The 27,789-nt window shown below is 41.6% G+C and overlaps 2 protein-coding genes across 2 annotated transcripts; both read right to left on the reverse strand.

Moving 5' to 3' along the window:
• Positions 1-1,192: 1,192 nt before the first annotated feature.
• On the reverse strand, positions 1,193-2,188 carry LOC108439221 (olfactory receptor 1571-like). Its single transcript, XM_017717490.2, has one exon. The coding sequence runs from the start codon at positions 2,183-2,185 to the stop codon at positions 1,193-1,195; it is 993 nt and encodes a 330-aa protein (XP_017572979.1). The 5' UTR covers positions 2,186-2,188.
• A 12,499-nt stretch (positions 2,189-14,687) lies between these two features.
• LOC108439219 (olfactory receptor 1571-like) lies at positions 14,688-15,680 on the reverse strand. The gene has a single exon (XM_017717489.1). It carries the CDS (start codon positions 15,678-15,680, stop codon positions 14,688-14,690), a length of 993 nt encoding a protein of 330 aa, XP_017572978.1.
• Positions 15,681-27,789: the final 12,109 nt, after the last annotated feature.

Consider the following 27,789-nt stretch of genomic DNA (forward strand, 5'->3'; position numbering starts at 1 on the left):
CAACATCCGTTGTAAAAAGCACTATAGAAATACATTTGATTTGATTTGAATATACAGTTGTCCCAATACTTTTGTCCATATGGTTTATATTGTCGCTTTTTTGCATCATTTGAGCTGAGCAGTTGTTCTTTACATTGTTTGTAATTTTTCACGATGATTGCTTAGAATAAAATTTCTTTCCATTAACTTAAAGTAAAGGAAGTAAAGGAAGCTTTTGCCCTCTTCTGTAAAATTACTATCTTGGAGACTTGTTTTTCTTTGGACAGTGACGATGCATAAATGATCTATACTGCTGGGCTTCCCTGTATTGTACCTCATTCAAAAGCAGTCTGGGCTGAAACACTGCTTTTAACTTTAGTATGTATAACGTTTACATGCTGCAGACTGAATGCAGACACATGTAAATGCATTGGTTTTCATGACATTACAATTATAATGAAATCAAAATGGGCTGTTTATGCAGCTTTATTTTAATATGTGAACTATATGGACTGGACACTGACACTTCATTTTGATACTTTAAAAATATTTACATACTACATCAATAATAAAGGACTTAACATTCACACCTTTGCTGAAGCCATTGCTTCGCTATTGCTACACAATCTCACATTCCGTACCGTGCCCATCTCCTTTGAAATTTCCTAAAAAGATTGAAAAGGTGTCTTTCAAAGAGAATGTGGAAGTAAATATTAAACTGAAAAAAAGAGAGATGTTCTTTCTTTTTTTTTAATGTGTGTTTCTTGCCGAGATTGCATGCTCTCCCCGTGTCTGCATGGGTTTCCTCCACAGTCCAAAGACATGCGGTCAGGCCAATTGGACATGGTAAATTGCCCCTGTGTGTGAATGATTGTGTATGTTTGTCTGTCTGCCCTATGATGGTCTGGTGATCTGTCCAGTGACTGCTGGGATTGGCTCCAACAACACCCCCACCCCACCCCACCTCCCTGCGACCCGGAAGGAGAAGTGGCTTAGAAGAATATATACCTGAATGCTAACTAAATAAATGTTCTTACTTTATATAAAATTGTTAGTTTGCATTGTTAACTTATGTTGAACTACAATCATAGGTGTTTTTTAAAAATAAAAAATAGTGGAAGCCTGAAGGGAGGAATTTCAACCTTTTAACTCAAAAACAAAAAAGAAACGAAAACAATAAACAATTCTCAATGACTACATTTATTATATTATTTTAATTTGTTGCAATGCTTTTCACAGGTTCTTCCACGGCAAAGTTCACCTTGACTCGTTTGTAGAGTACTTTAATAGACTGCAATACCTCCTCTGTCTTCAGAGTATATATGATGGGGTTTAACATGGGTGGAATTGTTTGTGTTAGGATAGAGTTGATTATTCTAGCATTTGGATGTATGTATGTTGCACGAGCAGTAATATAAACACTGAAGATTGGCAGATAAAACATGGCCACTAATGTGAGGTGGGAAGTACAGGTTTTCATAGCTTTGATTCGCTCAGCACCATGTGAGATCTTACACAGAGCAACACCAATACAAACATATGAAACAGCTATTAGCATCAATGGAATGAAAAGCACTACAGCAGCGTAGACATAGGCCATTATGATGTTAGGAAGAGTATCATTACAGGCTAGTCTGTAGGTGGGACCATGATCACAGAAATAGCTGTCAATTGTGATAGACCTACAGAAAGACAGTCTGGTAATCAGAGCCACAAGCATGGTAATTAGAGATACAGAGAAAAGCCACATAGCACCAATGATCAGAGTCATTGTGGTTTTGGTGACAATAGTATGATACCTCAGAGGAAAACATATAGCAATTACTCTGTCAAAGGCCAAAGCAAGCAGAGTATATGACTGCATGGTCATAAAAAGAAAAACAAAAAACATGCTTGTCAGACAGTCTTTGTAAGATATATACTGGTTATCAAGCAGAAACATGTCTGCATATTTAGGAATAATAGAAGAGCTTCCACACAGATCAGACAAGGCCAAGTTGAAAACAGCTATATACTTTGCTGTGTGTAGAGCATGTGCCAGATATATCGTACCCATTATAAGAAAATTCCCTAAAATAGTCACAGTATATATAAAGCATAAAAACATATAGTAATACTTTGCATACGGCATGTTGTACAATCCATTGATATAAAATAGAGGGGGGTGAAGGAGTGTTGCATTTTCAAGGGACACCACAGATGTCATGTCTGTGGAATGTAAGAAAGAATAATAATAGAAACTTCAAACAGTTTATCACAATACAAATGATCAAAAAATAAACTCAATTTGAATGTAAGAAAGAATAATTATAGATAATAATCATATAACTTTCAAAATTTTTTAATACAACAAATCAAAACATAAATGCAAATAAAAAGTACTTAAGAGAATTTATAACATTAATCAATAGCAAATAACATTTTTGTAAAATTAATCATCACATATTAAACAACAGTACAGGTGCTAAAATCTGATCCACAGTTGTTTGGTACAATACCTTCTGTAGCAGGCGAAAACCTTTTAGAGCAGATAGGATAGATACATTTATAACTGACTATGTTTACGTCATCCTCAAAACCACAGCTCCAAAAAAAAAAAAAAAAAAACTAATCTCTATGGATAAGGTTGGATACTCAACTGGAATACATTAATGCAGAACATTTTTGAAAAGCAGAAAAGGAATCTATAGGAAATTAAACGTGTATAACAAAAAATAAATTAGGACAGAATGCCTGCAATGTTATTCATGCAGTTTAATCTGCCAGTGTTTAGTAGAAGTGTAATGGTAAAATTATTGTTGCCTTTATCTTGACACACAAAATAGGTGTTGACTCAAAGCTCATGTCAATCATTTGGCAAAGAGTGAGATCAAATGTTATCATAAATCATACACAGTGTGACAAAGTAAACCTGGCAATATCCCCCAAAATCAGATGCTTGATTTGTTAAATTTTGAGTATAAATTCATGTAAGAAGTTATATAAGTTATATGACATCACCAATCATATTTTTGGTGACAGATAAAGTGGTGAACTTTTAGTGATTTCTCGAACTATAGAGAAGGTCTAATGATTACTCAGACTGATAAAAACAGTATGTAGTTCTTAGCTCATTTTACCTCATAGAATCATTCATACCTTTCTGCAAAAACACTCACTTAAAATTAGTGGTTCGCTAAAAATCGGGGTGGCTGCAAGCTGCCTATGTCATGGCCCCATGCTGACAGCCTACACTAAGCCATACACGAGCCTACACCATATCAGAATCAGAATCAGAAGAAGTTTTATTGCCATTGTCAATGAACAGGATTCACAGACTAGAAATTTGCTTCGGCATGAAGGTGCAACATAAAAACAAGTAGTAATAGGCATGCAAAATTAAGTCCACATAAATAAATACTCTATGCAAATATATAGATAGAATGAATAAAAATAAAAATACAAAAGGCATGTACAACAGTACTATATACAGCAGTGCAGGTGGAGTAGTGCAATTCAAGTAAAGTGACCAAGGCAGGGTTATAAAGAGGTAAGTGAAGTGATTATATATTGTTCTTGAGTCCAATGGCAGAGGGGAAGAAACTGTTCCTGTGGCGGGAGGTTCTGGTCCGAATGGACCGAAGCCTCCTGCCCGAGGGGAGTGGATCAAATAGTCCGTGTGCGGGGTGAGAAGGGTCTGCTATGATACGATCCGCTCTCCCCACAGTCCTGGAGATGTACAGGTCTTGGAGAGATGGGAGGCTGCAGCCTATCACCTTCTCAGCGGAGCACACAATGCACTGCAGCCTTTGTCTGTCCCTGGCAGTGGCCCCAGTATACCACACTGTGATGGAGGAGCTGAGGATGGACTCGACGATGGCCGTGTAGAACTGTACCATCAGCTGGGCCGGCAGTTTGGCTTTCCTCAGCTGCCGCAGAAAGTAGATCCTCAGCTGAGCCTTCTTGATGAGGGAGCTGATGTTCAGCTCCCACTTTAGGTCCTGGGTGATGGTGGTGCCAAGGAACCGGTAACAGTCCACAGTGGTGATGGGGGTGTCGGTAAGGATAAGGGGGGGCAGGGGGCTTGTGGCTTTCCTGAAGTCCACAGACATCTCCACTGTCTTCTGGGCATTGAGCACCAAGTTGCTGTTGCTGCACCAGGTCACCAGCCAGTCCACCTCTTTCCTGTAGGCAGACTCATCACCGTCTGAGATAAGTCCAATGAGGGTGGTGTCGTCCGCAAACTTAATCAGTTTGACAGAGTCATGGATGGAGGTGCAGCAGTTGGTGTACAGGGAGAAGAGCAGGGGGGAAAGTACACAGCCCTGAGGAGATCCTGTGCTTAAAGTCCGCGTGTCCGAGACAATCTTCCCCAGCCGTACTCGCTGACTGCGGTCCGTGAGGAAGTCTGTGATCCACCTGCAGGTGGAGTCGGGCATATGGAGCAGAGAGAGCTCCACAAACAGGATCCTAGCATAGGTTCTTGGAGAGTTCAGATGCTGCAGGATGAAGTGGATGGCCAGGTTTATGGCATCATCTACAGACCTGTTGGCTCTGTAGGCAAACTGCAGGGGGTCCAGAAGGGGGTTGGTGATGGACTTGAGGTGGGATAAAACCAGACGTTCAAAGGTCTTCATGACTACGGACGTCAGGGCCACAGGCCTGTAGTCATTAAGTCCTGTGGCGCGTGGTTTCTTGGGGACAGGGACGATGATGGAGGACTTTTGAGTTGAAGATTCCCGTGACGACTGGGGCCAGCTCATCAGCACAGTGTCTCAAGGTGGCAGAGGACACGGAGTCAGGGCCTGAAGCCTTGTGTGGATTTAGCCTCTTAAACAGCCTGTTCATATCCTACTCCTGGACTGAGAGGGCAGAGGGGGCAGATGGGCAATCCAAAGTGGTTGAGTGTATTGTGGTGTGAGGGGTGGAGGATGGGGGGTGTGAGTCAATGACTTCAAAACGTGAATAGAAGTCATTAAGGTCGTTAGCCAGTTTGAAATCTTCTGAACAATGAGGTGCTCTGGGCCTATAGTTGGTGATCTCTTTCAGCCCCCTCCATACAGTGGCAGAGTCGTTAGCATAGAACCGCTGCTTCAGACGAGCATTGTACTTGGATAAGTACTAACACCTCCCTGCTAAATTCATACTTTGCACCTCTGTAGCTGACTCTGTCTCCCTCTCTGAAAGCAACCTCTTTCTGCTGGCGAAGCTGTCTGAGTTTTGGTGTGAACCAGGGTTTATCATTATTGAAAGTGATTCTGGAGCGTGATGGGATGATGCTGTCTTCACAGAAATGTATATATGACGTCACGGTATCTGTGTATTCATCTAAACTGTCTGTAGAAGCCTTGGACATGTCCCAGTCTGTGGTGTCCAAACACGTGCGTAGCTCCTCCACAGCTTCACTGGTCCACTTTTTATATGTCCTCACGACAGGTTTAGAGAGCTTTAGTCTCTGTCTGTACGCAGGGATCAGGTGAACCATGACATGATCTGAGAGTCCTAAAGCCACACGGGGCACAGCACGGTAAGCACCACTCACTGTAGTGTAACAGTGATCCAACGTGTTCCCCTCTCTGGTCAGGCATGTGACAAACTGTTTGTATTTCGGTAGTTCATGACTAAGTGTCCCTTTGTTAAAATCTCCGAGGATTATAACAAGGTAGTCCGGTAAAGACCGCTCCACGTCCATAATCTGGTCCGCCAGAGCACGCTCAGCTTCATGCACATCGGCACTTGGTGGAATGTAAATAGCGACCAGAATAAATGAAGAAAACTCACGTGGGGCGTAGAACGGTTTACAGTTAATGAAAATGTATTCCAGAGAAGGAGAGCAGTGTTGGGAAATCACTGTCACATCGGAGCACCAGGCGTTGTTGATGTAGAAACAGACTCCTCCACCTTTCGTTTTACCTCCGGCAAGTTCCCGTTGTCTGTCCGCGTGGAGGAGCTGGAATCCCTCAAGATGGAGCGCACAGTCCGGGGTCTGTGTGTTCAACCACGTCTCGGTGAAGCACAACACACTAGAGGAGGAAAAGTCGCTGTTTCTTCTCATCAGCAGCGCTATCTCGTCCATTTTATTGGAGAGTGAGCGGACGTTGGAGAGGAAAATCCCAGGTAGGGGCGTGCGCGTCCCCCGTGTGCGAAGGCGCACGAGTAAACCAGCTTGCTTCCCTCTTCGGCGGTGTCTCACTTTTTTGTTTATAAAGTGCACTAATAATGCAGCAGGCACTAGAAAAACTGATGAAATGTCTGTAGGGGTTGTTGTTCTGATGTTTAGTAGCTCCTCGCGGCTGTAGGAGCACGAAGACACACGAATAATGCACAAAAACAAACAAAACAAAGAGCACCCAAACGCCAGGGCAGCCGTACGTGGCGCCATCTTGTCATTATGAGCCCTAACATACAGTCCCGCACATGTCACTGGTTTCACAACAAATTGGGGTCCCAGTAAAGGCAGCCCGATTTATGCCCTGATGTGGACTGCCACCATTGCCACATGGGGGCTTGCATGTTCCCCCAGTTTCATGACTCACTAGGGCTCCACTTTGTGAGGCCCACACTAAACCCCCATATAAGGAAAATCCACACTAAGTCTTTATATGGGACATGCAGGGCCCCATGTTAGAGCTCCATGCTGGCAGCCCACATCAACCCCTTAAATCTTTGGCCCACATTTTTAGCCCATTGCTGGGATGGCATACCAACATTGAGGCTGTGCATACTGTGCAATTTTTGTTATGTTACGTGTTTTTCCATATTGGCAGACACATACACAAAAGTCCACATGCTGCTTTATTTTGCAGTAACAACTTCAATAATGAAATCAAAGTGCCTTACATTAGAACATAACAGAGTGCATCAGACAGTCAGTGATGTGCATCTTGAGTGTGGGGATATACGGTAAAATACAATAGGCAAACCTATTCTAATATTGTCATATTCTGTATGCAGACCTGATTTTGACTATACAGATGTAATGTATGTGCAAGTACATGATTTGTGTTAAAAGAACCAAGAACAACTTAATCCTAATAACTGTTCTATTAAATAATAACAGTGATAATGTAACACTATATAAACTTTTTACTAAACCAACAACTTATGTTTATCTCAACACAGAAAACAGATTAGATATTGCTATATAACTTACAAATATACACTATATTGCCAAAAGTATTCGCTCGTCTGCTTTGACACACATATGAAATTGAGTGACATCCTCTTCTTAATCCATAGGGTTTAATATGATGTTGGCTCCCCTTTGCAGCTATAACAGCTTCAACTTTTCTGGGAAGACTTTCCACAAGGTTTAAAGTGTGTTTATTTTTGACAGAAGCCCATTTGTGAAGTAAGACACTGATGTTGGACAAGAAGGCCTGGCTCTAATTCATCCCAAAGGTGTTCCATCGGGTTGAGGTCAGGATACTGTGCAGGTCAATCTCTCATTGCTCATCCATGTCTTTATGGACCTTGCTTTGTGCACTATTGTGCAGTCATGTTGGATCATTAAGGGGCCACCCCCAACTGTTCCCACAGAGTTGGGAGCATGAAATTTTCCAAAATCTCTGCTGAAGCATTAAAAGTTCCATTCACTGCAACTAAGGGGCCGAGTCCAACTCCTGAAAACCAACCCCACAGGATAATCACTCCTCCACCAAACTTTACACTTGGCACCACATATTAAGTAAAGTAAGTCAAATTTATTCATACAGCCCTTTTCACAGACAAAAGCCACAGAGTGTTTTACAAAAAATACACAACATGACACAGTACAAAAGATTTAAAACAAAAACAGGAATGGCAATGCCTTAGCTGTCTTGACCATTATCCAAATGCCTGCTTAAAAAGGTAGGTCTTTAGCTGGTTTTCAAAAGACTCCACAGAATCAATTGACCTTAAAAAAGGGGGCAGTGTATTCCACAATTTAGGAGTGATGACCTCAAATGCTTGATCTCCACGAGTCTTATATGTCACGAGTCACGAGACATATATAAGAGCATGACCATGCAATTTTCTGTAAGTGTAAGGATTTTAAACTGAATCCTATACTCAACAGGAAGCGAGTGTAACAAAACTAACAGAGGGGTAATATGAGATCTTTCTGACTTAGTCAGTAACCTTGCTGCAGCATTCTAAATCACCTGCAATCGGTCATGAGCAGACATACTAAGTGAAGAGAAAAGAACATTACAGTAATCAATGCTAGATGAGATAAATGCATGTATAAGCATCTCTAGCTCCGCCCTTGAAACTACAGACCTCAATTTACTAATATTCCTTAAGTGGAAAAAACAAGATCTTGTCAGTTGTTTAAGATGTGTGTCAAACAACAATGACTGATCAAAAATTACACCCAGATTATGCAGGCTGGAGTAGACAACAGGGGAAAGAAGCCCAAGATTTTGTTTAATTGGGCTAACCTTTTATGGAGCAACAATCAAGTCCCATATATGTCCAATAATATGTCCCAAAGGCAACATATACAAAGAAAACAACAATGGCCCCAAGACTGAACCCCACAGGATAATGGAGTTGACTCAGATACAAAATCTGCAATAGTTACAGTATAGCTTCTCTCAGTGAGATACGATTTAAACCAATCTAGTGCTGGGCCAGCTATGCCCACCCAGTTGCGAAACCTATTGATGGTCAACAGTATTAAACACAGAGCTAAGGTTGAGTAAAACTAACACTGAGCAATCACCTGCATCAGCCGACATTAAAAAATAATTAGAGACCCTCAGGAGAGCGGTCTCCGTAGAGTGCTACTTACGAAACCCATACTCGAAATTGTCGTACATATTGGATTTCTCTAAAGCAGCAGTGAGTTGATTGGACACCACAATGCAGTCAGACAAGTGCCGTTCTCCTGGCAACCACCAAATCCACACTCGTCCATTGGATTGCCAGACTGAGAAGCATGATTCATCACTCCAGAGAACTGCTCTAGAGTCCAGTGGCAGCGCTGTAGACCACTGCATTCGACACCTTGCATTGCCCTTGGTGATGTAAAGCTTGGATGCAGCTGCTCGGCCATGGACACCCATTCCATGAAGCTCTCTACACACTGTTCTTGAGCTAATCTGGAGGCCACATGAAGTTTAGAGGTCTGTAGCGATTTACTCTGCAGAAAGTTGGGAACCTCTGCCCACTATGCACCTCAGCATCCATTGACCTCGCTCTGTGATTTTACATGGCCTACCAGTGGCTGAGTTGCTGTCACTCTAAATCGCTTCTACTTTGTTATAATACCACTGACAGTTGACTGTGGAATATTTAGTACAGAGGAAATTTCATGACTGGACTTGTTGCACAGGTGGCATCACAGTACCATACTGGAATTCACTGATCTCCTTAGAGCGACCCATTGTTTCACAAATGTTTGTGTGTGTGTGTGTGTGTGTTCTGTATTGTTGATTATGTATTGATTGTAAAGTGTCCTTGAGCTTGGGAAAGGTGCTATATAAATGATGATGATGAAAATATGTTAAAATTTAACTATGTTAAAACATAGCTAATGCTAGCTACCTAACTAAACCTAACAAGCCCAGTCATAGAATGCATCCAGAGTTACCAAAATGGCTTTCTATTAGCTTGTTAAATTCTTCTCAAAGTCTTCAAATCATCACACAGAAAACATTTATTCATAATAAAAATTTAATTCAGCTCATTCAATATTTACCATTTTCACACTTGCTCTCTTTTACCCTCTGACATTTGTTTCACATGTTAGCGGGAAGCTCGCTGTGCAGCTACAAGCATTATTTATTTATTTTTACAAGGCAGATAGTTCCAGTCATAAAATCTAACTGGCTGAGCTACGTTCAAAGCAGTTGTAAAATACACAACATGTATATGCACACCTATGACTGTTTTCGTCCGAACTGAGAGGGCTGACAACCTATTTCTTAACAAGATCTTGGCTGGTCAGGAAGCCAAGTGACTAAATGACTCTATTTATATCACAGGCTTGTATAAAAATACTTACAATATGATTTATTGTAAATCTGCAATATAAAAGTCTAAAGAATGTCACTTAAATGGCTTACACACTTCAAGCACTTCCTCTGTTTCAGTCAGAAGTAGCATCAAACCCAGGTGGATTCTCAAATAGCACTATACATCCTAAATATTGTGCTATGCAAGTTTTGAAATTCTAGTTTCTGCAGCCATAAAGTGCAGTATTTGTCAAGTGTAAATGTGGCCAAATCTATATTATGCACTGTTGGGTTGCAGTAGCCAATATTTCAATTTCTACTTTGTGTACTAGGGAGCAGGGAGTTTGAGATTCAGCCCTTGCATAGGAAGAGCAGCGCCTTTAAATTGGTGCTACACTACAACCCCAATTCCAATGAAGTTGGGACATTGTGTAAAACATAAATAAAAACAGAATATGATGATTTGCAAATCCTTTTCAACTTATATTTAATTGACTACACTACAACGACAAGATATTTAATGTTCAAACGGATAAACTTTATTGTTTTTTGCAAATATTCACTCATTTTGAATTTGATGTCTGCAACAGGTTCCAAAGAAGTTGGGACAGGTGCATGTTTACCACTGTGTTACATCACCTTTCCTTTAAACAACACTCAATAAGTGTTTGGGAAATGAGGGCACTAATTGTTGAAGCTTTGTAGGTGGAATTCTTTCTCATTCTTGCTTGATGTACAACTTCAATTGCTCAACAGTCCGGGACCTCTGTTGTCGTATTTTGTGCTTCATAATGCGCCACACATTTTCAATGGGACACAGGTCTGGACTGCAGGAAGGCCGGTCTAGTACCCACACTCTTTTACTACGAAGTCATGCTGTTGTAACACGTGCAGAATGTGGCTTGGCATTGTCTTGCTGAAATACGCAGGGACATCCCTGAAAAAGACGTTGCTTGGATGGGAGCATATGTTGCTCCAAAACCTGTATGTACCTTTCAGCATTAATGGTGCCTTCACAGATGTGCATGTTACCCATGCCATGGGCACTAACACACCCCCATACCATCAGAGATGCTGGCTTTTGAACTTTGCGCTGATAACAATCCGGACAGTCCTTTTCCTCTTTGGCCCATAGGACATGACATCCATGATTTCCAAAACAATTTGAAATGTGGACTCGTCAGACCACAGGACACTTTTCCACTTTGCGTCAGTCCATCTCAGATGAGCTCAGGCCCAGAGGGTGTTGTTGATATATGGCTTTCGCTTTGCATGGCAGAGTTGTAACTTGCACTTGTAGATGGAGCGATGAACTGTGTTCACTGACAATGGTTTTCTGAAGTGTTCCTGAGCCCATGTGGTAATATCCGTTACAGAATGATGTCACTTTTTAATGCAGTGCCACCTGAGGGATTGAAGGTCACAGGCATTCAATGTTGGTTTTCTGCCTCTGAATCTTTTGATGATATTATGGACTGTAGATGATGAAATCCCTAAATTCCTTGCAATTGCACATTGAAAAACATTGTTCTTAAACTGGTGGACTTTTTGCTCACGCAATTGTTCACAAACTGGTGAATCTTGCCCCATCCTTGCTTGTGAATGACTGAGCCTTTCAGGGACGCTCCCTTTATACCCAATCATGACACTCACCTGTTTACAATTAATCTGTTCACCTGTGGAATGTTCCAAACAGTTGTTTTTTGAGCATTCCTCAACTTTCCCAGTCTTTTGTTGCCCCTGTCCCAACTTCTTTGGAACATGTTGCAGGCATCAATTTCAAAATGTGTGAATATTTGCAAAAAACAACAAAGTTTATCTGTTTGAACATTAAATATCTTGTCTTTGTAGTGTATTCAATTGAATATAGTTTGGAAAGGATTTGCAAATAATCGTATTCTGTTTTTATTTATGTTTTACACAACGTCCCAACTTCATTGAAATTGGGGTTGTACATGGACAGAAGTATTAGGACACTTACACATTACACCTACAGAAGGAGTTTTTAAGACATTCTAAGTCCATAGACATTATTATGGAGTTGGTCCCCTCTATGCAGCTATAACAGCTTCCACTTGTCTGGGAAACTTTCTACAAGATTTTGCAGTGTATCCATGAGAATTTTTGCACATTCATCCAGAACAGCATTTGTGAGGTCAGACACTGATATTGGACGAGATGGTCTGGCTTGCAATTTCCATTCTATTTCTTCCCAAAGGTGTCCTCATGTTGGAAGCATACAATTGTCCAGAATGTCTTGGCATGTTCAGACATTAAGATTTCCATTAGCTGGAACTAAAGGTGCCTAGGCCAACCTGAAAAACATCTCCATGGCATCCTCCACCAAAATTTATAGTTGGCACAATGGAATCAGACAGGTAATGTTCTCCTGGCATTTGCTAAACCCAGCCTCATTTATACCCCTCCATCTGACAATTGGCATTGTGCTTGGTGATGTAAGGCTTGCATGGAGCTGCTTCGCCGAAGAAAACCTATTCCATAACATCATGTGCTGATGTTAATGCCAGAAAAAGTTTGTAACTCAGAAGTTATTGAGTCAGCAGAGTGTTGGGGCATTCTATTACAGTACCACACTCAAATTCAGTGAGGTTTTAGAACAACCCATTCTTTTTGATAAATGTAAAGACAGACTGTAGGGACAGGTGCTTGATGTTATACACCTGTGGCCGTGAAACTGAATTCAATGATTAAAAGGGTATGTCCCAAAACTTTTGTCCATGTATACACACTATACACACCAGGCCTATTATGTACTAAAGCTAATTATGTATGTCAATTTTTATTTATAACTTTTTTTTGTATATCATATTTTATGTTGGCCACTGTTTTATAATGGCACTTTGCATGTCTATAAACACAGATTATCTCATGTTCTCCGATTCTTAAAGGGATAGATGCCATTTAATGCCAAATCTTTATTATATGAAGATGAAGATTATTAACTTGTATTAGTATTGTAATTTATACAATACTACATCCTCATATATATATATATATGTATATATATATATATATATATATATATATATATATATATATATGAGGATGTAGTATTGTATAAATATATTATTGTATAATATAGATGAATATCTATAGAAATGCACATCTTCTTAAATCCTTTTTCCCTTAAATGAGGAAGACCTACCAGATTCCAAAGGGAATGTGCTTGGTATATTGGCTTGATATAAATGAACATAATGGACAATAACAGACATAGCAATATGGATTATGTCAAAATAGCAGCCTTGTGCCAACATTCAGCAAGAGTAGTTGCAGAATAATTAGAATTACACAAATAAAGGAACTGTGACTTGTTCTTAGTTACATTTGTATAATTTGCTCTGGATAATTATATAACCCAAAGACTCTACCAATATTGAACTCATACAGGTAGTTTAATTTCTCTTTCATTTAGGTTTGCAGCTTTGTAGGATATAATGAAATTGTCATCAGTTTTGTGATAACCCAGGGCAAGCATTTCTAAAAATCAAGTTTCTAAAATGAATCAAGATAAACTGGTGTTCTTTCCTCATTCTGCAGGTACACACATTTTTAAACCTTTTGTCTCTCTCTCTCTCTCTCTCTCTCTCTCTCTCGCTCTCTCTCTAGAACTGTGAGAAAAAGAGCAGATACTGGTGACAAGCCCTCTGATCTTGGTGCAACTGTTTCGAATGGAAAAGTGTATTGTCCAATCTGTTTTAATATAATGTTACCAGGCTTTATTCCATATATACATTACATTTTCCACAAAGAATTTAGTTCCTCTAAATTTACAGTTCACTTTTGTTGTATAAGCTGTTTAAAATACATCGGCACTAGAGCAGACTGTGCCTTTCTATGTTACTCTTGCAACATAGTATTTGATACCAATGCAAGCCTATAGAATGGCTTCTTCCTGTGTTGCCCATGTGTGCACAGATTAAGGCAAATTCTGCAAGAACATAGTGTCAGGCTTAATGAGGAAATAGAATCTTAAAGGTTCTCTCTGTTATGTGACAATGGAGTTCTTGGAAAGGAAGACTTGACACTAACATTTATCGCCTGTTACACCACTCTCTCACCTTGGAAGAATATTATCAATAAAATCTTGCTCAAAAGATTAAGCACAAGTATAAGCCAAATATACTTGACTTGTTTAATGCTTCTTAATATAATTAAGGTATGATTAAGTATATTGCTGATAATTACATTAAAAAGTAAAGTGATGGCATACTCTCTTAGTTTTTAGTTTAAAAGAAATGTACTAATAGCACACTTAAATTAACTTAAAGGGTAGAGAGTAAAAAAGTCAGACAAAGGCTGAATCATGTTTTTTCTTTTTTTTTTATCTTAAAAGCTGTCTTTCAAAACTCATAGGCCAGTATATAGCAACCTGAAAGAAGCTATATACAGGTTCATATTTTTATTTGTATTTCTTACATTGGCAAATGCCATTTGTTTATATTTAGATATATATTGTTTATATTTCATCTGTTTGTATTGATAGAAGCAATGGCTATGTAAGCATAAACCTGAAAAGCAGGTTCACTTTTTTGCAATATTTTTATAAATATTTAAGCAGTGTATAGACATTAATTTGAAAGTCTTCATTTAAATATACAACTGAATGAAATGTTCTACACCCAAATAAATGTTCTAACTCAATGTTACAATTATTAACTTGTAGTACGTTATACTGCAATCATGGGCCTATTTTATAATAATAATAACAATAATAAAACAAGTTATAATAATGGAAGCCTGTTATGCCAAATTACAGATGCCATCTTAGTTCCTCGCAATACTTTTAACTGAATCTTCCATTGCAAAGTTCACCTTGCTTCGTTTGTAGAGTACTTTAATAGACTGCAATACCTCCTCTGTCTTCAGAGAATATATGATGGGGTTTAACATGGGTGGAATTGTTTGTGTTAGGACTGAGTTGATTATTCTAGTATTTGGATGTAGGTATGTTGTAAGAGCAGTAATGTAAACACTAAAGATTGGCAGATAAAACATGGCCACTAATAAGAGGTGGGAAGTGCAGGTTTTCATAGCTTTGATTCGCTCAGGCCCATGTGAGATCTTAAGCAGTGCAACACCAATACAAGCATATGAGAGAGCTATTAGTGTCAATGGAATGCAAAGCACAACAGAAACATAGAAGTAGGCCATCATGAAATTAGGAGAATTATCATTACAGGCAAGCCTGAAAATGGGACCATTATCACAGAAATAACTGCCAACTATGGTAGATCTACAGAAGGACAGTCTGGTAACCAGTGCTACAAGGACAGTAACAATAGATACAGAGATAACCCACATAACACCAAGGATCAGAGTCATTGTGGCTTTAGTGACAATAGTATGATACCTCAGAGGAAAACATATAGCAATTACTCTGTCAAAGGACAGAGCAAGCAGAGTAAAGGACTGCAGAGTCATAAAAAGAAAAACAAAAAACATGCTTGTCAGACAGTTTTCATAAGATATGTATTGGTTCTCATGCAGAAACATTTCTGCATACTTTGGAATGAGAGCAGAGCTTCCACACAGGTCAGACAATGCCAAGTTAAAGACAGCTATATACTTTGCTGTATGCAGAGTACGTGCCAGGTATATCGTACCCATAATAAAAGAATTCCCTAAAACAGTCACAGCATATACAAAACACAAAAACATATAGTAGTAGTTTGCATGTGGCATGTTGTACAATCCATTGATGTAAAATGTAGAGGGACGAATGAATGTAGCATTCTCAAAGGACACCACAGATGTCATGTCAGGAGTCTGGTCTTAAATAAAAAGCAGAAAAGGATAGTTACAGAACCTTCAAACAGTCCTTCACATTATAAATAATCAAAACCTGAATGAAAAAAATAATAATAAGAGAATTTTTAATATACATAAATTACATAACTCAAAAATAAATGACAATCTCTGTAATACTCTGTAATACTAATCAATCCAGTATACAGAATGTTTAATATAATACCTTTTGCTGCAGGACAAAATGTTTTAGAGCAGTAATTTCAGGTGAGATCAAATGGATTTATAACTGCTATTTTTTTACGTCATCCTCAAAAGCACACCTCCAAAAAAAAAAAAAACTGTATACACGATTGTACATCCATCCATCCATCCATTTTCTAAGCCGCTTCTCCGTCAGGGTCGCGGTCACGGGGGGGTGCTGGAGCCTATCCCAGCAGTCTTCGGGTGGAAGGCAGGATACACCCTGGACAGGTCGCCAGTCCATCGCAGAGGTCGCCAGTCCATCGCAGATTGTACAGTTAATGTGGCAATAATGGATTCCCTCATACATAAAATTGCTATAATAAATGATCAACCATACCAGAATGCAGGATTATGATAATCATGTCTGCAATGTAACACGCTTCCTGCTCCAGCAGTTTTTGGAGGCAGGAAGGTACCCAGAAATTGTCAATAAAAATAAATTCCATCATACTCGTCACAAATAACCTATTTTATTGAGAATACACATTAATATCAATGTATTTCACACTTTAGTGGCCTTTAGTTACTCTGATGGCATTAATAAGTAATAAGTGCTCACCAATTAAATTCTGCTCTGAATGTGTGTGATGATGCTAGCTGGTCTAGCACATCACCAACAGCCATGAACAACACTGAAAGGGACAAAGGTACGCTGAAGCCTTTTATTTTAATTAATGTAAAAAGACAGTTACTTACCTGTTTCCTGGAAAGAGTGACGGCATGCATCATTCAGTCCTCTTGTAGGTCTGCGGGCTTGGGAGGGACACAGGGACAGGGGGCACACAGGTCAACCTCGGGAGAAAGAAAGACAAAATTGTTAATGAACTAATGGCAAATATTGAACAATGGCTAAGAATGAAATTTGTAAATATATTTACTAGAAGTACATGCTGAATATATATGTACTATGAAGGGGAATGTGACTGTTTTGCCTTATGAATACCTGAATTTAATTTTGGTTTAGTCCATTGGGTGGAGCTACAGGTATTTAAGGTCAGGCTCAGTCTAGTTGGGGCAAACTGCTGCAGGTAAGATGACTAGTCTCGCTGCCGATATACACCCTGAGTTAGAAAGGGAAATTAAGTGAGAATAGTCAAGAAAGAGTTACAAAATGCCTGTCATGCATTTGAGTTTTATTTATTTTATGTAAATAGATTGTGGGAGTATCATGGTGATGGATCTTTTATAGTGCCCAAAAGGTGGCCTTGCCCATGACTGGAGATCTAAACAGGAGCAGACCCTCAGCTGTCATGGCACTGGACAGACAGGGTCTGTCTGTGTTGATCCTGCAGACTTTCCAAAGGGAACTGGGGACACCCCTGGGTCGAGGAGTAGGTTTCTCTGGGTTTCGACTATGAAAGTCAGTGACCAAACCGGGATCCAGGATGTCATGCGCAGGAACTCAACACTTCAACTTGGGGCCAACAGCTAAATGTGACCTGGTTCAAATGAGAACTTGCAGTGGGACAAGATTTCCAGTGGGTAAAGTCTTGGGAGTCTTACATTGGGAAAATGTACACAAAGCTGTAAAAGAGTGAATGTCCCTATTCATTGTTACCCACCAATATCTGCTGGATAAATGTTGTGTATGTGTTTCTCCAGGATGACCAATAGTAAAAGCAAAATGAATCCAGGTAATTAGTCTGTCATGGAAGAGTGGGGGAACATAGAGCTTCTCAGGGCCACGGGATCAGGAGTGCTGCAGGGTTCGGCCACAGGATCAGGAGTGCCGTGGGGTGCGGCCACGGGATCAGGAACTCGGGCTGGGTACTGCTGCTCCAACCTGGAGGAACAGAAACTGGACCCACTCTCCCATTCCCAAGGCTCACTTGAGCTATAGGCAGCTCGCAGTGGCGCTTTCGAAAGAGCCGAGTACCATAGAAAGGGTCTTCTGAATGCTCCGTCTGTCTAACCACATCTTGTGCTGCAGGTCGCTCCTCCCTGCAGCATTGCTCAAGATGGGCAGACCCAAGGTGCTTACCTGAGCGCTCGTCATCCAGACACAAGGCGGGAAGGTCCTTTGCTTTCTTGCGAGACCGACAAGATGCTCATGTTCCCTCAGCGCCAGGGGATTCACTCTCACTAGCAGGGTATGGAAACAGCCAGAGTTTCATCCCAACGGAACAACCACAAACCAGTGTGTTGCTTATCTGCTGCGTCCTGTGGTGGCTGGTCTTTCTGTAACGGGGAGCAAGGTAGCGGATGCATGTGCAGAAGTAAGCGACTTTTATTGAGGGCAAATCCAGGGTCATGGTCAAAAGGGTCCAGGGTCATAGAGCCAATACAGATAGACCGTGGGGCAGACATGACATAAACCAGAAACAAATCAACTTACACAGACAGAGATAGAAACAAAGCAATCCTCAAACAACAAACAGACCAATACAAACAAAGATCGATACAAAGACCAGCGACAACAAAGGGCAAACACAGGGCTTAAATAACAAAGGGTAAACAAGGGACAGGCAGGAAACAGGTGAAAACAATCAGGGATGGAGTCATGAAACGAGGGGGCTGGCACAAAACAAACACACATGGGTAAACCAAAACACGAACACATGGACTGGACTGGGAGGGGCCAATCGTGACATTAATGACATAATCCTGAAAGGAAACTAGATGTGGAATTCACATTTCTCTCCTTTCATGAATAAATTATTTTCAAGGAGCCTTTTTAGGACAGCTTTAATGTGGAAATCTAAGTTAGGGGAATATACGAGAATATCATCAATGTATGCAATTGCAAATTTACCGAGCATATCCCCTAGCACATTGTTTTAAGAAAGCCTAAATGACAGAGGGAGCATTAGGGAGCCCATAAGGCATGGCTAATTATTCATAGTGCCCCACAAAAGCAGTCTTCAACTCATCTTCAGCTTTGATATTTTACCAGCTTGGAAGCACTTCTCAAGTCTAATTTAGTGAAATACTGTGCTCCCTTCAGTTGTTCAAGAGCAACTGGAACAAGGGGAAGAAGATATGGGTAAGTTTTGGTGATTTGATTCAATCCTCTGTAGTCTATACAGGGGCAGAGGCCTCCATCTTTTTTCATAATAAAAAAGAACCCTGAAGCTGCTGGAGATGGAAGGCCTGATAAATCCCTGGGCAACTGTTTCTTGTGTATAAATGTCAATGGCCCTTAGGGGTAGACTCGGGATTTGGGAAGAACTGGGTTATCTACGTGGTCTATGGCAGTCATAGGAGTGATGTGGAGGTAATTTAGTAGCTTTACCATTATTGAACACCTCCTTGAGGTCTGTGTACTCAGGGGGAATGTTCACTTCAGAACCAAACTGGGGCTCTCTACAGAAGTGCACCAGATTGAAACTATAGGCGGGGAAATGCAGTTCCAGATTTCATGTTCAGACCAGGAAATTGTGGGGTTGTGTTTTTCAATCCAGGGTAGACCAAAAATAATTTAAAATTCATAGTGTTCTATCACTAAGAGAGAAAGGAGTTCACTATGAAAGGTGCTGGTTTGATGGACAGATTCATATTTCGAAGGGATATTTCCAGCTCCCACAGGGACTCCATTCAATGTTGCCATTCAAAGCATCATCAGCAGGGCTTCAACTGGGACCTTAAGTTGTTCCACCAGGCGGTAATGGATGTTGTTCCCCTCAGCTCCAGAATCTATAAGGGCTAAAACAACAACAGAAACATGGTGACAATAAACACTACTGACAACAGAAGAGATTTTAAAACCAACCCATTTGAGGGAACACTCACAACATTAGTACATGGAGTGTTCTCGATGTGCTTTCCAGGGGTCAGCACCAAAGGTTTCTGTGGATGGGTCCTGTAGTCATGGAGGTGTTTACCAGTCCCGCCACAATACAAACAAAGGCCTTCTCTCAACTGACAAAGCCTTTCTTCCTTAGAGAAGTGAGATGAGACACACTGTATGGGTTCTTAAAACTCCTTGTTCACCATGGTGTTTAGGTGGTGTTCTGATTCTAGCTACCAACCTCCTAGATCAATCAGCTATTAGTTTGTGATGGTTATTAACTGATAAAGACAAATGGACAGAATTATGAGCTCATCTAATGATAGGTCATCATCATTGCATGCCACTTCAGTAGGACTGTCTGGGTTCAGTCCCTGGAAAAACATGACAAGAAGGGTCGCCTCATGCCACCCAATACTAGCTGCTAGCATGCAAAGTTCTAGGGTGTAGTTTACTACTGAGCAGCTGCCCTGACATACACTATATTTCCAAAAGTATTCGTCTGCCTTTGCAGTGAACTTGAGTGACATCCCATTCTTAATTCATAGGATTTAATATGATGTCAGCCCACCTTTTGCAGCCTCAACATTTTCAACTCTTCTGGGAAGGCTGTCCACAAGGTTTAGAGGTGTGCTTATGGGATTTTTTGACCATTCTTCCAGAAGTGGATTTGTGAGGTCAGACACTGATGTTGGATGAGAAGGCCTGGCTTGCAGTCTCTGCCTTAATTCATCCCACAGGTGTTCTACAGGGTTGATGTTAGGACTGTGCAGGCCAGTCAAGTTCTTCCACACTAAAATGACTCATCCATGTCTTCATGGACCTTGCTTTGTGCACTGGTATGCAGAGACATGCAGTCATGTTGGTACATTAAGGGATCATCCACAAAATGTTCCCACAAAGTTGGGAGCATGAAATTGTCCAAAATCTCTTAGTCTGCTGAAGCATTCCACTGGAACTAAGTGACCAAGCCCAACTCCTGAAAAACAACCCCACACCATAATCCCCCCTCCACCAAACTTAACACTTGGCACAATGCAGTCAGATAAGTGAACAGTACTGTTCACCTGAGAAGCATGATTCGTCACTCCAGAGAACACGTCCCCACAGAGTCCAGTGGCGGTGCTTTACGCCACTGCATTTGACACTTCAAGATTCAAGATTCAAGAGTTTTATTGTCATGTGCACAGTAGAACAGGCAGTTGCACTGTACAATGAAATTCTTACTTTGCTGTTCCTCCATTCACCATATATACTCTTAAGAGTATAAAAAAAGAAAATATAAGAATAACTCTAAAAAACAGTAGTAAAAGGTAAAAGCAAAAAAGTGTACAGTATGTGCAAAGTTGAAATAAAATTAAAGTTACACGTGCATATGTGCAAATAAGTGTAGCAGCTGTTCATAAAGTGCATCAAGTGACAGATGTAAACAGTAAACAGTAAACAATATTACTCTGTGCAGTAATAGATGTAAACAGTATTGTTCTAACAGCAGCAGTACAGTGCAGGTAAGGTGCAGTTGTTGAGTGCAAGGTTAAATCAGTTCAGATTGGGAGGGGGGAAGAGGTAGTTAGTGACGTGTCCACCAGCCTGATGGCCTGTGAATAGAAACTGTTGGTCAGTCTAGTTGTCCTGGACTTCACACTCCTGTAACGTCTGCCTGAAGGTAGGAGTGTGAAGAGTCTGTGCTGGGGGTGTGTACTGTCCCTGATGATGTTTTGTGCCCTTCTGATGACCCTGGTGTGATAAATGTCCTGTAGTGTGGGGAAGGCTGCTCCTGAGATGGACTGGGCAGTTTTGATTACACGCTGGAGAGCCTTCCTGTTCTGAGCAGTGTAGTTTCCATACCAGACCGTGATGGAGTGGTAAGAACACTCTCGATCGTACTCCTGTAGAAGGTGCTGAGAATTTTGGCTGGCATGCCAAATTTCCTCAGCCTTCTCAGAAAGTACAGTCGCTGCTGGGACTTCCTGATGATGAGGTGTGTATTGTGAGACCAGGTGAGACCTCTCTGATGTGGATGCCGAGGAATTTGAAGGTTTTCACCCTCTCCACCTCTGTCTCACCAACATACAGGGGTGTGTGTAGCTCCCGCTTTCTCCTTGGATCCACAATCATTTCCTTGGTCTTGTCTGCATTCAAGGAGAGATTGTTGTTATGACACCAGGCCACCAGCTCAGCCACCTCTTTCCTGTATGCTGTCTCGTCCCCAACAGTGAGCAGTCCAATGATTGTAGTATCATCAGCGAACTTGATGATGCTGGTGTTGTTCTGGGAGGACACGCAGTCATACGTGAAGAGTGTGTACAGAAGGGGGCTCAGCACACAGCCCTGTGGGACCCCTGTGCTGACTGTTCTTGTGCTGGATGTGTGGCTGCTGACTCTGACAGACTGGGGTCTATCTGATAGAAAGCTCAGCACCCAGTTGCGGAGAGCAGGTGTCACTCCGAGGGTGAGGAGCTTTTCTGAGAGTTTGTGTGGGATAACCGTGTTAAATGCTGAGCTGTAGTCAATGAAGAGCATTCTGACATAGGTGTCCTTGCCCTCCAGGTATGTGAGGGCTGTGTGAAGGGCTGTGTTCACTGCGTCGTCTGTGGACCTGTTCCGTCGGTATGCAAACTGAAGAGGGTCTATGGTGTTTGGAATGGTCTCTTGGATGTGAGTCACGACTATTCTCTCGAAGCACTTCATCACAATTGAGGTGAGTGCAACAGGGCGAGCATAAAACATTTAGCTCATCAGGTAGCGTGTTTATAGTCGCCCTCTCGTCTGCTGGTAGTGGGTGATGTGCTGTAGTCCTTGCCACATGCGCCGGGAGTCCATGGTGGTGTAGTAGCCCTTCAGCTTCAGCCTGTACTGTCTCTTGGCCTCTTTGATAGATCTACGCAGGTCATATCTGGACCTTTTGTAGTCTTCAGCATTGCCTGAGAGAAATGCAGCATGGCGGGCGCGTAGCATGGACTGAACTTCACAGTTTAACCAGGGTTTCTGGTTGCGGTATTTTCTGCAGCGCCTTGTAGGGACAACGCTTTCAACGCAGCTGCTGATGTAGCCCATTAACCCAGAAGCATAGTCCTCTAGATCAACAGTACAGTCCTCATTCATAGCAGCAGTTCTGAATACATCCCAGTCTGTACTGTCAAAGCAGTCCTGAAGCACCAAGTCAGTTTCTTCATTCCACACTTTGATAGTTTTACTCACTGGAAGTGCTTGCTTGAGGAGTTGTCTGTATGCTGGGTAGAGGAACACGGAGATGTGGTCGGACTGTCCGAAGTGTGGCCAAGGCACGGCCCTATAGGCCCCCCTCACATTGCTGTAAACTTGGTCGAGTATGTTACTCTCCCTCGTTGGAAAGCCCACGTGCTGATGATACTTGGGGAGGACAGTCCTCAGGTTGCAGTGATTGAAGTCGCCAGCCACAATGAACACGGCGTCTGGGTGCGCAGTCTCTTGTTTACTGATGGCGTCATGCAGCAGCCCTAGCGCCGTGGCAGAGTTCGTGCGTGGCAGGATGTAAGCAGCAAGAATGTGCACAGAGCTGAACTCTCTAGGCAGATAAAAGGCTCTGCACTTCACCATCAGCAGCTCTAAGTCAGCTGAACAATGTTTTTCAACAGTCTTTACGTCCGTACACCACCTGTTGTTCACGTAGATGCAGACACCGCCGCCTTTGTTCTTCCCTGACGCTGCCGTGCAGTCCACACAGTGGACGGAGTGTGTTTCCAGCTGGATTGCCGAGTCTGGCGTGCTGTCCGAGAGCCAGGTCTCTGTGAGGATAAGAGCACAGCACGCTCTGATCTCATGCTGGGTTGTTATTCTGGCCCTCAGCTCATCCAGCTTGTTTTCGAGGGAGTGAACATTAGCTAGCAACAGGCTAGATAGCGGTGGCCGTGTAGCCCTAGCCTTTAGCCTAGCATGTATCCCACCTCTCTTGCTCTCTTCCGCTTTGGCTGCTCTGTTCGTCGGCTGCGCCGCTCACCCGAGGCCGGTGCTGCTGGGCCTTGCCGGCTGGTGGCGGTGGAGTGCGAGCGTAAAAGAAAGAGGCTAAAGGTAAGTTCATGATGAACTTTACCGATCTCCAGGGGTGCCTCTTTACTGTAACTGACTGTACCGTAGATGTTCTGTACACTTAAAATAAATACTAAAGTTAAAATAAGTAATAAATAGCGTCGGTTGCATGAGGAGCACGCAAAGACGTCTGCCACGGTGGGTGCCATCTTGGGTTGGATTCACATTGCCCTTGGTGATGCCCTCTCTGTGCACTGTTCTTGAGCTAATCTGAAGGCCATATGAAGTTTGGAGGTCTGTAGTGATTGACTCTGCAGAAAGTTGGCGCCCTCTGCCCACAGTGTGCCTCAGCATCTGCTGACCCTGCTCTGTCATTTTATGTGGCCTACCACTTAGTGGCTGAGTTGCTGTCATTCTTTTATAAGTATAATGGTTATATATATGGTTTTATAAGTATAACGATTTAAGTAACTGTATGTAGCCATGGAACAACTTAAAACATGAGTGCAACACCAAGGCTCTTGTCCCTAGTACAGTGTGCAACTGCCCTTACTGGGTCTGAAGCATCTCCCTCTTAATAGGCTTTCCTTGTGGCCCCAATCAACTAGTCTGACTGTCTTTGCTTGGAAAGACCTTTTCCTTGCATGTCCTGTCTGTGACATGTGACCCTTGCAATGTGTTAAGTAGCCAAATTCCACCTTGGGAATTTCACCCCAGGAAATATTTAAATTCACTGAGAACATCACACAGATTTGTTTGTAAATATTCAATATGAAACCCTTAAAAGATGGCCAGAGACGTGAACTTGAGCTACATCTTTGACATTTAATGAAACAGTAAAAAGATAAATACAACTTTGTTAAATACCTCTTAAAATTAAAACCACAGTTCTTAGAATAGTAAAAATAAAAAAAGGAAAAAAACAGAACAGGACAGGCAAGGTATACTGGCTGCACAATTTCTCCTACACAAGGAGCAATTTCTATGTGTTGGTTGGGCAAGGACTGCTTCAGCTATTTCTACTCCTACCTACAGAAACCTAAAAAATTACACCAACACACACACACACACACACACACACACATGCACGCAAGTACACACACGTACCAGACTTTTAAAAGAGAAGTGCATGTGAATTCAACACACTACACCTACCACCACTACACGCAAAGTGTAAAAGGGTGAGGAGAGAAGAAGCTGTCCAAAGGTAACCAGCCCGCAAGAAGTGCTGCAGGTACTGATGTACTCTAGAAAGACAAGGGAAATAATTGTTAGCACCAATTGACTACAAGCTACTATAACTAGAAGCAATCCTTCTGGCAACAATACTCCAGCCAATATACCTATACCTTCTCAAACAGAAAGAAAGGAAAAGGCTTATTACAAATGTTAACCCAAAAACAAAAGGAGTGAACAAAACAATTTAAATATATCCACTTATAAAGTGGAGCATTACAAAATAAGCAGAATACAAAAGAAACAAATCTAAAGAGTTTGATTATTGTAAAGATTATTAAAGGCTAACAAACCCAAAACAAAAGAAAACATAATAACAAAAAAAAAACAATCAAAACATTAAAACAGGCTTAACAGCAAAACAGCAGTGGCTCCAATCCAAGGCTCTGTGCTTTAATACACTGGAGGCCACCTAGGCTTGCCAAAGGGCGACACTCCACACCAGGACCTTCAGATGGAAGTTAAACTATAAGGGTGAATGTTCTCTGCTGCATTTACTTCAGTCTGGGGCAGTGAGCGCTGCTCAAGAACCCGTTTTCCGGCACGCCAGCACTCAAACCTGCCCGTATTCAGGAACAAGGACACACAAACCCACCTGTATTCAGGCACGCCAACACACACACCTTCAGGGTTGTACCAGTCCAGTTAAACACTCAGCTGCACGCTGCTGCGCTGTTATGCTGGAGCTAATGTAGCCGGTTGCTAACACGTGGAGAACAAACAGGGACGCACCCATAACTAGGCAACTCCAAACAGTTGGTCTGCCCAACCAATTTGCCAAGTATGAGCCATATAATGCTGTAGTGCCCACACTGGACAAAACAGATCCACCGCAGATACAAAGGGACAAGGATAAAAGTAATGGCTGTCACTTTCTGTTTTTTCTCAAAAGCCAGCCCAGGTTTAGTATCCAAAGTCCAAAGGGTGATAACTCTAGAACCTAAAGGTAATTAACATTTATTTACTAAAAGGATTAACTCTGGGTCCCATAGGCTAAGAGACTTAGTAACTGGTAACTAATTCCCCCGTCCCTTTTCTTGCTTTTTGTCTCAAGCCATAAACTTCAGGACACTCTCCACAAAAGCATACTGTGGTCTGAATTCTCAATGAAATATGTTCATCCAACATAATGGAACTCTACCAATTGTTCAAATCCAATGGTGTGTAGACATTCTGTGACCATATGACACACCAAGTACATATGCTCTGAGTGATGCCACACAGTCACATGAATATTTTGATATAGCCTACACTACACTATATGGACACTATATCTACACTATATGGACAAAATTATAGGGACACTGTACAACTACAGTAGTTTTCTGACATACCATTTTAAATCCAAAGGCAATAATAAACCAAGGGCAATAATATAAAGTTGGCCCCGCCTTCCACTCCTCTGGAAAACGTTCTAGTTTTCAGAGCGTGTCAATGTGAATTTTTGCCCTTTCATCTAAAAGAGCATTTGGCAAGCACTGATGTTTGGACAAGAGGGCCTGGCTCACAATCTCTGCATCTACTACCTCCCAAAGGTATTCAGTGGGGTTGAGATCAGGGTCAGGTGCAGGCCAGTCAAGTTCTTCCACACCAAACTCACATAACCATGCCTTTATGGACCTTGATTTGTGCTCTGGGGCACAGTCATACTGGAACTAAGTGTCATACAATTGTCTAAAATGTCTTGGTATGCTGAAGCATTAAGACTTCCCTACACTGAAACTAAACAGGCAGCAACTTCATAGCATTATCCCTCCTTCACCAAACTTTACAGGTGGCAGGCAAGCAAGTAACGTTCTCCTGGCATTTGCCAAACCTTTGCCAAACAAATCAGACAGCTAGATAGATAAGCTTTATTTGTCACTCCAGAGAATACAATTGCACTGTTCCAGAGTCTAGTGGAGGCATGCTTTGCACCACTCTAGCAACACTTGGCATTGTGCTTATTGGTGATATAAGGCTTGCACACAGCTGCTCGGCCATGGAAACATATGCCATGAAGCATCCAGTGCACACTTTTTGTGAAGATGTTAATGCCACAGGACGTTTGGAGCTCTGCAGTTATTAAGTCAACAGGCTGTTGGCTATGACTATGCACCTCAGCACTTGGCGACCCCACTCTGTAAATTTATACAGTCTGCCACTTCGTGGCTGAGTTGCTGTGGCACTGAAGTGGCACTGAAGCAGCGGTACAAGCAGCACAAAGAGAGAGACAACAGCAACTAAACACAGTTGTAAAGAAAGGATATTTCTAATGTTCATGTACAAGAAGAAGTACGTTTTGTAAATGTTTCAAGCATAAAACAGCTCTCCTTAAGGAAAGACATCTGCTATAAAATGTGAATATACACCACCATTACCTTGGTGCTAACACACCACAAAAAATCCAGTAGATATTCCTGAGAACATTAGCATAACCTTATTGGTGGTAACTGAGTAACCAAAGGCTATTATGCAAACAAACAAACAAAAAAAAAGTTACTCTGCTGCAGCCATTGTTGAGCTTTGTTTTACCACACAAAGTGCAAACTCCCTACCTCATGCACCTTCTTTGACATCACCAATGAGAATGGTGGTCATAGGCACACAAACAGCACTTCAGAGAAGTAGAGTGGCACAGGACTTTAGTGTTTCTGTTGAGCGCCCATGAGGTTTTACGAATGCTGGTAAAAAAGAGCAGTTAATCCTGCGTTCTCAGTCAATTAGTTTGGTAATTCTGTTCATATTCTAATTCTGACTCACTGTATCTCCTGATGTACAATGAGAGAATCAGATTTATGGTAGACCCCTGGGCAACTAATGTGAGACTTTTGATTCAGATTCAATGTTTTATTCAGACTGCAGCACTAGTGTAGAGACACAGTTAGCTGACTTGCTAACTAATCTGAGCTAAGTAGGTTCAGT

Source organism: Pygocentrus nattereri, chromosome 18 (assembly GCF_015220715.1).
Source record: "Pygocentrus nattereri isolate fPygNat1 chromosome 18, fPygNat1.pri, whole genome shotgun sequence".
Lineage (NCBI taxonomy): Eukaryota > Metazoa > Chordata > Actinopteri > Characiformes > Serrasalmidae > Pygocentrus > Pygocentrus nattereri.